Below are 12601 nucleotides of genomic sequence, written 5' to 3'. Positions count from 1 at the left end.
AGGAAGGAAGGAAGGAAGGAAGGAAGGAAGGAAGGAAGGAAGGAAGGGAAGGAAGGAAAAGAAAGGAAGGAGGGAGGAAGGAAGGGTGAGCTGGAAGAAAGCAAGCTAACTTTTCCTACTTGGTTCTACAGAGGCTTTCAGCTGGCCTGACTTTATACTCCCATACCATTTTTAATTTATAAATAAATAAACAAATAAAACAACTGGAGTAGAATTCAGTGATTCATCAGTTAACATATAACACCCAGTGCTCTACTCCAGAAACCAATATTGCATTGTATGTTAACTTCTTAAAATTAAAAAGAAACAAAAATCCCCCAACTAACTGACAGGCTTCTACATGTAACAGGGGCTTGTCACATGATAGTATTCATTAGGGAACTGGCCTTTAGGGCATGGTACTTCCAGTAGTTTAATTGACTAACAACTCTTCTAGAGTACAGACCTCTTGAAAAACCCAAATTCTATAATCACCATTAATTCAATTGCTTTAGGAAACAAAATACCTTTCTAAATTTTCTCCCTTGGGATAAAAGTGTTGTGCTGGCTGCATTTTGTAATTGAGAGAATGGAGAGTTGAGTAGTGAATATGAGAGCTAACTGCTTCTGTGATTTTGTGGACACTTCCATGGATAATTGCGCATTTTGCCCCCCTGGCCAAACTGCACTTTTGGCTCTATCCTTTGCTTTTCTTTATTACTTTGAGGCTGCAGATCCTCCAAGCATCGTAGGCTGGTCAACCAGGCTCCCTCCTTGACCATTGTATGTGATGTGGTTGCTTCCTCACTTCATTTTACCCATCAGTGGCCTTCGTTTTATTTTGAAATCCCAGGAAGTTCTTAAATCTCTCATCTTCTAATTGCCTTGTTCTGATTCTCCTTTACTCAGTTTAATTGGGAAAGGGGAGCAATTGTGAGTGCCATGTCTGTGAATTTGAACTGGTATTATTCTGTAGTTATTTCAAAAATTCATCAGATATACTTTATTTTTATTGTTATTCTACATTGTTCAATTGATCTCAGAGTGGTTGGAAAGAAAAGATGTTTTTATCTTACTCTCATTAACTATGGATCCTATGTAAAAGTTATTTTGATAAGAGAAAGGGAGAGAGGGGAGACTATATGTCTTATTTATTAACATGAAGAAAAGTATGTCTCTTATGAATCATAACAAACTTTTAAACAAAACACATATATTTAATACTGAGAAAAAGTATACTACATAGAGATAAGCATTATTTCCAACAATGCAAGTTTGCTTAATATTGGATGTGATAGAAAGATTTTATGGTTTTTTTTAAATTTATAAGACAGAACAGGAGACTAGTTTATCATTTGATTTCTAGCTTGCTTAGGTAGGGTAGGGAAGATAATCACATCTCAACACATTCATTTCAAACTTGAAAAGGGTACATTTTTTTCACCACATCTGTATCTTTGGGGTAAATATCCAGTAATACAATTGTAGGGTCATAGGGTAGCTCTATTTTTAATTTCTTTAAGGAATCTCCACACTGTTTTCCAAAATGGCTGCACCAACTTGCAGGGAGCAATGGGTGTGGGGCATAAACAGTGAATCTTAGAACACTGAAAAAATAAAATAAAATCTAATTTAAAAAAATAAAGAAAAAAAAAGTGCATTTTACTGTCCAAAATTAGGTAAGCTAATTAATGAATAAATAAATACAATTAACTGCCTTTTTCTTACTCATACCTGGGAATAAGGAAATATGCTTAAATAATTTAGACATTTCTCCTTAGGAAATAGGTATTTACTTACATTGCTTCTTATTGTTTCCTCTTTTTTCTTTTGTTTTCTTTGAACCATGATGTCCTGCTTCTGGGACACTATTTGTGTCTCTTATTCAAAGAAGGAGGTCTTGTAGAGTAGTTTATATTCAAAACATCATATCAATCATTGCCCAAGGCTAAGTACTTTTTATAGTGTCTCTAACTTTTTCTGTCATTACAAAAGAGCCAACTACAAATTGATCTGTTTATTTGAAAGTAATTGTATCAGGGACGCCTGGATGACTCAGTGGGTTAAAGCCTCTGCTTTCAGCTCAGGTCATGATCCCAGGGTCTTGGGATCAAGCCCTGCATTGGGCTCTCTGCTCAGTGGGGAGCCTGCTTCCTCCTCTCTCTCGACCTGCCTCTCTGCCTACTTGTGATCTCTATCTGTCAAATAAATAAATAAGATCTTAAAAAAAAATAACTATATCAGAAGTATGGGTCTTAACTTTTCCTGGATTATTTTTCCCCTAAAGACAATGCAGTGAAGTATGACTAGTTTATTATTGCTTCAGTGATAATGTTTAAGGAGAACTAGAAAGAAGATGGTTCTTTGGACAGGTAATGCTGATTTGCCCAACATTTTGTTATTCTTGCTAGTTTCATCAGAGCACTTACAGTGATGAACAAGCTGATATTCTTTCCTTTATGGTGATTGGTTAATGGTGATAGAAAATAATGATTTTTAAGACTATTTATCATATAGTGAATAGTCTATCAGATAACTTGAGAAAAACCAACATAATTTTTACAGACTCCCCTAAAGATATTCACATTAAATTAAAATTAGCATAAAGTTTACATACATGGGACACCTGGATGGCTCAGTTGGTTAAGCAGCTGCCTTCGGCTCAGGTCATGATCCCAGCGTCCTGGGATCGAGTCCCACATTGGGCTTCCTGTTTAGCAGGGAGCCTGCTTCTCCCTCTGCCTCTGCCTGCCACTCTGTCTGTGCTCACTCTCTCTGACAAATAAAGTGACAAAATCTTTAAAAAAAAAAAAGTTTACATACAAATCAGGTCATCAATAAATAATAATTAAAATGATATCTTGTATTTAGTAAGGATTTACTATGTGCCAGGCACTGCTTTTGTTCCTTTATGTCTAACAAATTATTTCATCTTCATAACCTACACTTTTAAAAAATTTGGGTATAATTGCTATTCCAAATTTGAGATGGATAAATGGAGGTAATGGAGAGATTAGCTAAATTGCTTTAGTGCAAATAGGAAAGGTAAGAGACATTGTCATTAAAGCTGGAAAAATATAAAATACAAAAATGACAAGAACACTAATTTAGCATTGATAAATATGTGGTTCTGTGACTAAGGGAGTTCTTGTACTGAATATTGGCCATTGATAACTTGTGCATGAATTTAAAAGAGTAGATTTATTATCATCAAATATAAAATGAGGATAAAAATATTTCCTTTGAGTATAATGAGCATGTCTCATAAAAATACATAGAAAGTGCAAAGACAGATCCAATCTCATTACAAATCACCAGTACAACTTGGCCATTTTTATTCCTATATCAATTAGTATCAATATATCAAAAAATTCACAGCTGTGCTCCCTCATGGGAAAGAAATAGTATCTCATTTCAAAATTTTATATTTGGTAAACATGTCATTTAGACTCTCATGTTCTTCTTTTAGAATGAGTAGATTCGTGAAATCCAGATTCATATTATATATATTTATATGAAATGTAAATATACAGTGTATTGTGCATTTAATTTTTGTACCAAGTACAATTGCTCAACTTTTGACTTTACATTTACAGTTTTTGTTGCTTGTTTTTTAACATTTTAGTATTGTGATAAGGGACGTTGTATTCCGAGGAGTTTGTATGCACAGAGAACAAATTGTGATGCAAATATAAACTGCAGTGGACATGGGGTATGTATGGTTATTTCATTTCTAAGTATAGCTATTTTAATTCATGTCAACAACATTGTACAAGATAATGAGGTTTAGAATTATTTGATATAGAAATTACTTTGAAAATTTTCAGTTAAAATAAGGAAAGTAGATTCCATTATTTATACATATACATATGATTTGTGTGTTCAGTCACATTGTATAGGCCTCATGAGCTTGGAAGTTTGTACAAAAATACAATATGAAATAAATTCATTTCTAAATTGAATTTTTTAAGGATTACTCATACACATTTAACATACATGTAAATATTGCTTGTGGTTGAGTGTATGTGTACTGATAAATATTTGAAAGCACACTCAATATATTTATATTACACATAATCTAATATTTTTGTAAGAGCAGAGTTTCTTGTCTATTCAGATCTCATTCATCTTTTAGTGGTTTCAATTTATTTCCCTGTATGTCTCCTCGATGCTATATTTTAAAAAATCATTCACTGATGGACTTTTGGAAAATGTTAACTTTTACTTAACTATTGTAAGTAGTGGGACAATGGACATTATGGTACAGTTACCTTTGCACATTTGCCTGACTTCTTTAATTATTAATGAAATACATGATTGGCTACATTTATGCAACATTTAAATTTTTATAAATATTATATTGTGTTTAAAGAATATTATACCAGTTTTTACTCCTACCTACCAGGTATAAAAATATGCATTTTCTTAAATTCTGACCAGACTAGCATCTCAGCTTTTTAAAATCACTTTCAACATGCTAAATCCATTGCTAATTTATATTTCCTTAATGATAGAGTTTTTAGGCACAATATATGTATGGTCATACTTGCCAATTGCATTTTTATTTGTCTATCCATTGTGAAATTATCTACTAGGGAATAGAAATTGTGTAAACTTTGTTTTCCTAAACATACATTTAGGCTTTAACTTTGTGGCTGGTGTCTCTTGCCATATCAGTGCTTCATATTTTATATAATAATCTGGGAATAAAGTGACCTACCTGCATGTCTTGTATTCAGATTTTCTCCCCAATCACTTACATGCCCTATTAAAAATTTCTTTTATATTTTTTTCTTATTTAAATTTAATTTAATTTCTTATTCAATTTTTGCATGACCTAGTTCTAGATCCCAATCCTTCTTTCAGTTTATCCACCAGATGACATTTGGAGATAATTTCTAACCCTCCTATTTCTAGCAAAATATGTTTTGGTATTTGGTATCTCATTAAGCAAACTTCTGTTTCTTTTTTCTCCCATTTTTGGTAAAAGTTTGATTTTATAACAGCTATTTTTTAACTTAACACAATTCAAGATAAACTTTAACTCCTACTATTTTATATTTTTTTATTGAAATATAGTTTGCCCACAGTGTTACATTAATTTCAGGTATAAAAGAGTAATTCAGCAACACTGTACATGATGCTGTGCTCACCACAAGTGTAGCTACCATCTGCTATTACAATATCATTGACTATATTCCCTATGCTATGCTTATTAGCCCCATGACTTACTCATTCCATAACTGATGCCTGCAACTCCCACTCCCTTTCACCAGTTTGGTCCTTCTCACCATTACTTCGCTTTCTGGTAACCACAGTTTGTTCTCTGTATTTTTAGGTCTAATTCTGCTTTTTTGTTTGTTTATTCATTTTATTTTTTAGATTTCATATGAGTGAAATCATATGGCATTTGTCTTTCTCTGTCTGACTTACTTCATTTAGCACAATACCTTCTAGGTCCATCCATATTGTTAAAAATGTCAAGATCTCTCTCTCTCTTTATGACTGAGTAACATTCCATTGTGTGTGTGTGTGTGTGTGTGTGTGTGTGTGTGTGTGAGACACATTCCATGTCTTTATCCATTCATCTACTGATAGCCCCTTAGGTTGCTTCCATATCTTTGCTAGTGTACATAGTGCTGCAAGAAACATATGCCTTTTCTAATTAGTGTTTTTGTTTCCACTGGGTAAAGAGTAGTTTTAGAATTACTAGATTGTATATATCTTTATGTTTTGGAGGAACCTCCATAATGTTTTTGACAGTGGCTGTACCAATTTACATTCCCACCAACAGTGTTCAATTGTTCCCTTTTCTCTAAATCCTCACCAATACTTGTTTTTCTTGTTTTGATACTAGCCATTCTGAACGGTGTGAAGTGATACCTCATTGAGGTTTTGATTTACATTTTCCTGATGATTAGTATAATTTTTGGTTCATAATTCTATGCTTTTCTGGAATAAGACATTTCAGTTGTGTCAAGAAGTTTATCTACTTTTACTTAAAAAATATATGAGACAAAAAACAATCTCCCTATCACCCTGCAATTGCACTACTGGGTATTTACCACAAAGATAAAGATGTAGTGAAAAGAAGGGCCATCTGTACCCCAATCTTCATAGCAGCAATGGCCACAGTGGCCAAACTGTGGAAAGAACCAAGATGCCCTTCAACGGACGAATGGATAAGGAAGATGTGGTCCATATACACTATGGAGTATTATGCCTCCATCAAAAAGGATGAATACCCAACTTTTGTAGCAACGTGGACGGGACTGGAAGAGATTATGCTGAGTGAAATAAGTCAAGCAGAGAGAGTCAATTATCATATGGTTTCACTTATTTGTGGAGCATAACAAATAGCATGGAGGACAAGGGGAGTTAGAGAGGAGAAGGGAGTTGAGGGAAATTGGAGGGGGAGATGAACCATGAGAGACTATGGACTCTGAAAAACAATCTGGGAGTTTTGAAGGGGCAGGGGTTGAGAGGTTCGGTGAACCTGGTGGTGGGTATTATGGAGGGCACATATTGCATGGAGCACTGGGTGTGATGTATAAACAATGAATTCTGTTACACTGAAAAGAAATTTTAAAAATAATAATAAAGAAAATCTCTATGATATTTGAAAGTTATAATTGTAATAAATTGCATGGGAATTTATTATATTACATTTTATTTTAAAAAAATATTTTCCACATTAAGTAAAAACCATCTATAATATATAAATTATAATACTTCAATAATTTACATTGACTAACAATCAGAGTAATGCATTTAATTTTTATGTTGTACATAAAATGTTATTTTTTTATTGGTTTTGATTTCAGGTTTGCAATAATTTTCTTCATTGTCACTGTGATGTTGGATATTCTCCTCCACTTTGCATACCATCACGAACATCAAAAGGAGGAAGTATTGATGACGGGTTTTGGAGTCACGTATGTTAGTATCTAGATGAGTGTGCTTCAAGGAGCTTTCTGCCCATACAGAAATGGTCTACATCTCCACTGAATATGTGACTATAGAGCACCTGACATATGGATAGTGCAACTAGGAAATTAAGATTTCCATTTTATTTTACTTTATTTAAATTTAAGTAGCCACTTGTGACTTAGTGGCAACTATATTAAACATTACAACTCTGTATCATATTGCCAATCAAAATTTTATATATGCTTTTAATTCCAATTAAGAAGTGAACATTTTAATAGACCTCTCTTTAATTTTAACCATGGTTATGAAAAACATTTCTATATATACAACAGAATTCTCTAGATAGGTGATAGGTATAGTTAAAATATACAATAGGTGATAGTTTTATTATATATTCTGCATATTCCCAGGAGGTTAACTATCATGATGTGCTAGTTCACAACCAAGTTGCATTTTTTTTATTAACATATAATGTATTATTTGCTTCAGGGGTACAGATCTGTGAATCATCAGTCTTACACAATTCACAGCACTCACCATAGCACATACCCTCCCCATTTTCCATCACCCAGCTACCCGATCCCTCCCCCCCTCCCCAACCCCCAAACCCTCAGTTTGTTTCCTGAGATTAACAGTCTCTTATGGTTTGTCTCCCTCCCTGATCCCATCTTTTTAAATTTTTCGCTCCCCTTCCCCCATGACTCCCCACTCTTCCTTCCAAATTCCTCTTATCAGAGAGATCATATGATAATTGTCTTTCTCCAACTAACTTATTGCTCTTAGCAAAATACCCACTAGTTCCATCCATGTCATTGCAAATGGCAAGATTTCGTTTTTTTCTGATGACTGCAAAATATATATCACATCTTCTTTATCCATTCATTTGTTGATGGACATCTAGGCTCTTCCCATAGTTTGGCTGTTGTGGACATTGCTGCTGTAAACATTCAGGTACATGTGCCCTTTTGGATCACAACATGTGTATCTTTAGGGTAAACACCTAGTAGTGGGATTGCTAAGTCGTAGGGTAGCTCTATTTTCAACTTTCTAAGGAACCTCCAAACTGTTTTCCAGAGTGGCTGCACCAGCTTGCATTCCCCTTTCTCCACATCCTCGCTGACATCTGTCATTTCCTGACTTGTTAATTTTAACCATTCTGACTAATGTGAGGTGGTATTTCACTGTGATTTTGATATGTATTTCCCTGATGCCAAGGGACATTGAGCACTTTTTCATGTGTCTGTTGGCCATTTGGATGTCTTCTTTGCAAAAATATCTGTTCCTATCTTCTGCCCATTTCTTGATTGGATTGTTTGTTATTATTTGGGTGTTGAGTTTGATAAGTTCTTTATAGATTTTGGAAAATAGCCCTTTATCTGATATGTCTTTTGCAAATATCTTCTCTCAGTTAATTGGTTGTCTTTTGGTTTTGCTGTTTCATTTGCTGTGCAAAAGCTTTTTATCTAGATGAAGTCCCAAAGTTAATTTTTGCCCTTTCTTCCCTTGCTTCTGGCGATGTTTCTAGGAAGAAGTTGCTGTGGCTGAGGTCGAAGAGGTTGCTGCCTGTGTTCTCTTCAAGGACTTTGATGGATTCATGTCTCACACTGAGGTCTTTCATCCATTTTGAGTCTATTTTTGAGTGTGGTTAAGGAAATTGTCCAGTTTAATTCTTCTGCATGTGGCTGTTCAATTTTCCCAATAGCATTTGTTGAAGAGACTGTCTTTTTTCCATTGGACATTCTTTCCTGCTTTGTCGAAGATTAGTTGAACACAGGGTTGAGGGTCCATTTCTGGGCACTCTAGTGTGTTCCATTGATCTATGTGTCTGTTTTTGTGCCAGTACCATACTGTCTTGAGGATTATAATTTTCTAATAGAGCTTTAAGTCTGGAATTGTGATGCCAGCAACTTTGATTTTCTTTTTCAACATTCCTCTGGCTATTTGGGATCTTTTTTAGTTCCATATAAATTTTAGGATAATTTGTTCCATTTCTTTGAAAAAAATCAATGGTATTTTGATAGGGATTCCATTAAATGTGTAGATTGCTTTATGTAGCATAGACATTTTAACAATATTTGTTCTTCTAATCCATGAGTGTGGAACATTTTTTCCATTTTTTGTGTCTTCCTCAGTTTCTTTCATGAATACCTTATATTTTTTTGAGTACAGATTCTTTGCCTCTTTGGTTAGGTTTATGCCTTGTTATCTTATGGTTGTGGGTGCAATTATAAATGGGATCAACTCCTTACTTTCTCTTTCTTCTGTCTTGCTGTTGGTGTATAGAAATGCAACTGATTTCTGTGCATTGATTTTATATCCTGACACTTTACTGAATTCCTGTGTGAGTTCTAGCAGTTATAGAGTGGAGTCTTTTGGGTTTTCCACAGAAAGTATCATATCATCTTCAAATCAAAGAGTGAAAGTTTGGCTTCTTCTTTGCCGATTTGGATGCCTTTAATTTCTTTTTGTTGTCTGATTGCTGAAGCTGGGAACTCTAGTACTATGTTGAATAGCAGTGGTAATAATGGAAAGCCCTGCCATGTTCCTGAACTTAGAGAAAAAAAATCTCAGTTTTTCCCCATTCAGAATGATATTCACTGTGGGTTTCTCATAGATGGCTTTGATGATATTGAGGTATGTACCCTCTATCCCTACACTGTAAAGAGTTTTTATCAAGAAAGGATGTTGTAATTTGTCAAATGCTTTTTTAGCATCAATTGAAAGTATCATATGGTTCTTGTTCTTTCTTTTATTAGTGTGTTGTATCACATTGATTGATTTGTGGATGTTGAACCAACCTTGAGCCCAGGAATAAATCCCACTTTGTCGTGGTGAATAATTCCTTTAATGATCTGTTGGACCCTATTGGCGAAAATTTTGGTGAGAATTTTTGCATCTGTGTTCATCAAGGATATTGGTCAGTAATTCTCCTTTTTGATGAGGTTTTGAGATCAAGGTTTTGGGGTCAAGGTAATGCTGGCCTCATAAAATAAATTTGGAAATTTTCCTTACATTTCTATTTTTTGGAACAGTTTCAAGAGAAAGGGTATTAATTCTTCTTTAAATCTTTGGTAGAATTCCCCTAGGAGGCCGTCTGGCCCTGGGCTCTTGTTTCTTGGGAAATTTTTGATGACTGCTTCAATCTCTTTATGGTTATGAGTTTTATTTAGATTTTCTATTTCTTCTTGGTTCAGTTTTGGTAGTTTATATGTCTCTAGGAATGCATCCATTTCTTTCAGATTGCCAAATTTGCTGGTGTATAGTTGCTCATAATATGTTCTTATAATAGTTTGTATTTCTTTGGTGTTGGTTGTGATCTCTCCTCTTTCATCCATGATTTTATTAATTTGGGTCCTTTCTCTTTTCTTTCTGATTAATCTGTTCAGGGATTTATCGATCTTATTAATTCTTTCAAAGAACTAGCTCCTAGTTTCATTGATTTGTTCTATTGTTCTTTTGGTTTCTATTTAATTAGTTTCTGCTCTGATCTTTATTATTTCTCTTCTCCTGCTGGATTTAGGCTTTCTTTGTTCTTCTTTCTCCAGCTCCTTTAGGTGTAGGGTTAGGTTGTGTACTTGAGACCTTTCTTGTTTCTTGAGAAAGGCTTTTATTGCCATATATTTTCTTCTCAGGACTGCCTTTGCTATGTCTCAAAGATTTTGAACAGTTGTGTTTTCATTTTCATTTATTTCATGAATTTTTTTAAGTTCTTTAATTTCCTGGTTGACCCATTCATTCTTCTGTAGGATTCTCTTTAGCTTCCATGTATTTGGGTTCTTTCCAACTTTCCTCTTGTGGTTGAGTTCTGGTTTCAAAGCATCGTGGTTGGAAAATATGCAGGGAATGAGCCCAATCTTTTGGTACCAATTAAGACCTGATTTGTGATCCAGGATGTGATCTATTCTGGAGAATGTTCCATGTGCACCAGAGAAGAATTTGTATTCTGTTGCTTTGGGATGGAATGTTCTGAATGTATCTATGATGTCCATCTGGACCAGTGTGTATTTTCAAGCCTTTATTTCCTTGTTGATCTTTTCCTTAGATGATCCATCCATTTTGGTGAAGAGGGTGTTAAAGTCCCCTGCTATAATTGTATTATTGTCAATGTGTTTCTTTGATTTTGTTATTAATTGGTTTATATAATTGGCTCCTCATGTCAGGGGCATAGATATTTAAAATTGTTAGATCTTCTTGAATGACAGACCCTTTAAGTATGATATAGTATCCTTTTTTGTCTCTTATTTTCATCTTTGGCTTAAAATCTAATTTGTCTGATATAAGGATTGCCACCTCAGCTTTCTTCTGATGTCCATTAGCATGGTAAATTGTTTTCCACCTCCTCACTTTAAATCTGGAGGTGTCTTTGGGTCTTAAATGAGTCTCTTGCAAAAAGCCTATTGATTTTTTTTTTTAATCCATTCTGATACCCTGTATCTTTTGATTGGAGCATTTAGCCCATTTAGATTCAGGGTAACTATTGAAAGATACAAATTTAGTGCCATTATATTTTCTGTAAGGTGACTGATACTGTATATTGTCTCTGTTCCTTTCTGGTCTACTACTTTTAGGCTCTTTCTTTGCTTAGAGGACTCTTTCAATATTTCCTAAAAGGCTGGTTTGGTGTTTGCAAATTCTTTTAATTTTTGTTTGCCCTGGAAGCTTTTTATCTCTCCTATTTTCAAAGACAGTCTAGCTGGATATAGTAGTCTTGGCTGCATATTTTTCTGTTTTATTGCTTTGACTATATCATGAAAGTCCTTTCTGGCCTACCATGTCTTGGTAGATAGGTCTGCTGCCAATCTAATATTTCTACTATTGTGTTACATACCTCTTGCCCCAAGCTTCTTTCAGGATTTTCTTTTTGTTAGTTAGACCTGTAATGTTTACTATTAGATGACAGGGTGTTGACCTATTTTTATTGATTTTGAGGGGGTTCTCTGGGCCTCCTGGATTTTGATGCTTGTTTCATTCACCAAATTAGGGAAATTCTCTGCTATAATTTGCTCCAATATACCTTTTGCCCTCCTCTCTCTCTTCTTCTTCTTCTTCTTCTGGGATCCCAATTATTCTAATACTGTTTGATCTTATGGTATCACTTATCCCTCAAATTCTCTGCTTGTGGTCCAGTAGTTGTTTATCTCTCTTTTTCTCAGCTTCATTATTCTCCATCATTTGGTCTTCTATATTGCTAATTCTCTCTTCTGCCTCATTTATCCTAGCAGAAGAGTATCCATTTTTGCTTTTACCTCATTAATAGCTTTTTTAAATTTCAACTTGGTTAGATTTTAGTTCTTTTATTTCTCCAGAAAGGAATTTTATTTCTCCAGAAAGGGATTTTTCTTGCCTTTTTTGAGCGCAGCTAGCACCTTGATAATTGTCATTCTGAACTGTAGTTCTGACATTTTAGTAATGTCTGTATTGATTTGTTCCCTAGCCTTCAATACTGCCTCTTTTTCTTTTTTTTTTTTTTAAGGTGAGTTTTCCACCTTGTCATTTTATCCAGATAAAAATAAATGAATGAGAAAACAACATACTAAACAGGTAGCAAGGACCCCAGGAAAATATACATTAACTAAATTGGACGAGACCTAAAACCGGGGCAGGGGAGAAGAAAGGAGAAAAAGGAAATATACATATATACATATTATAATTTATATGATGTGTGTGTGTGTGTGTGTGTGTGTGTGTGTGT

The 12601-nt window shown here is 34.4% G+C and overlaps 1 protein-coding gene across 1 annotated transcript in view; it reads left to right on the top strand.

Moving 5' to 3' along the window:
* LOC116855330 (A disintegrin and metallopeptidase domain 3-like) overlaps nucleotides 1-12601 on the top strand; it is a 116545-nt gene that overhangs the window by 79559 nt on the left and 24385 nt on the right. The window contains exons 17-18 of the mRNA XM_032838002.1: nucleotides 3605-3691; nucleotides 6804-6918. Coding sequence (XP_032693893.1) covers nucleotides 3605-3691; nucleotides 6804-6918 — 202 coding nt within the window. The remainder of the gene's footprint in view (nucleotides 1-3604; nucleotides 3692-6803; nucleotides 6919-12601) is intronic.

This window comes from Lontra canadensis, unplaced genomic scaffold (genome assembly GCF_010015895.1).
Source record: "Lontra canadensis isolate GAN:19392208 unplaced genomic scaffold, GSC_riverotter_1.0 scaffold101, whole genome shotgun sequence".
Lineage (NCBI taxonomy): Eukaryota > Metazoa > Chordata > Mammalia > Carnivora > Mustelidae > Lontra > Lontra canadensis.
This window is presented reverse-complemented; position numbering and strand designations above follow the sequence as displayed.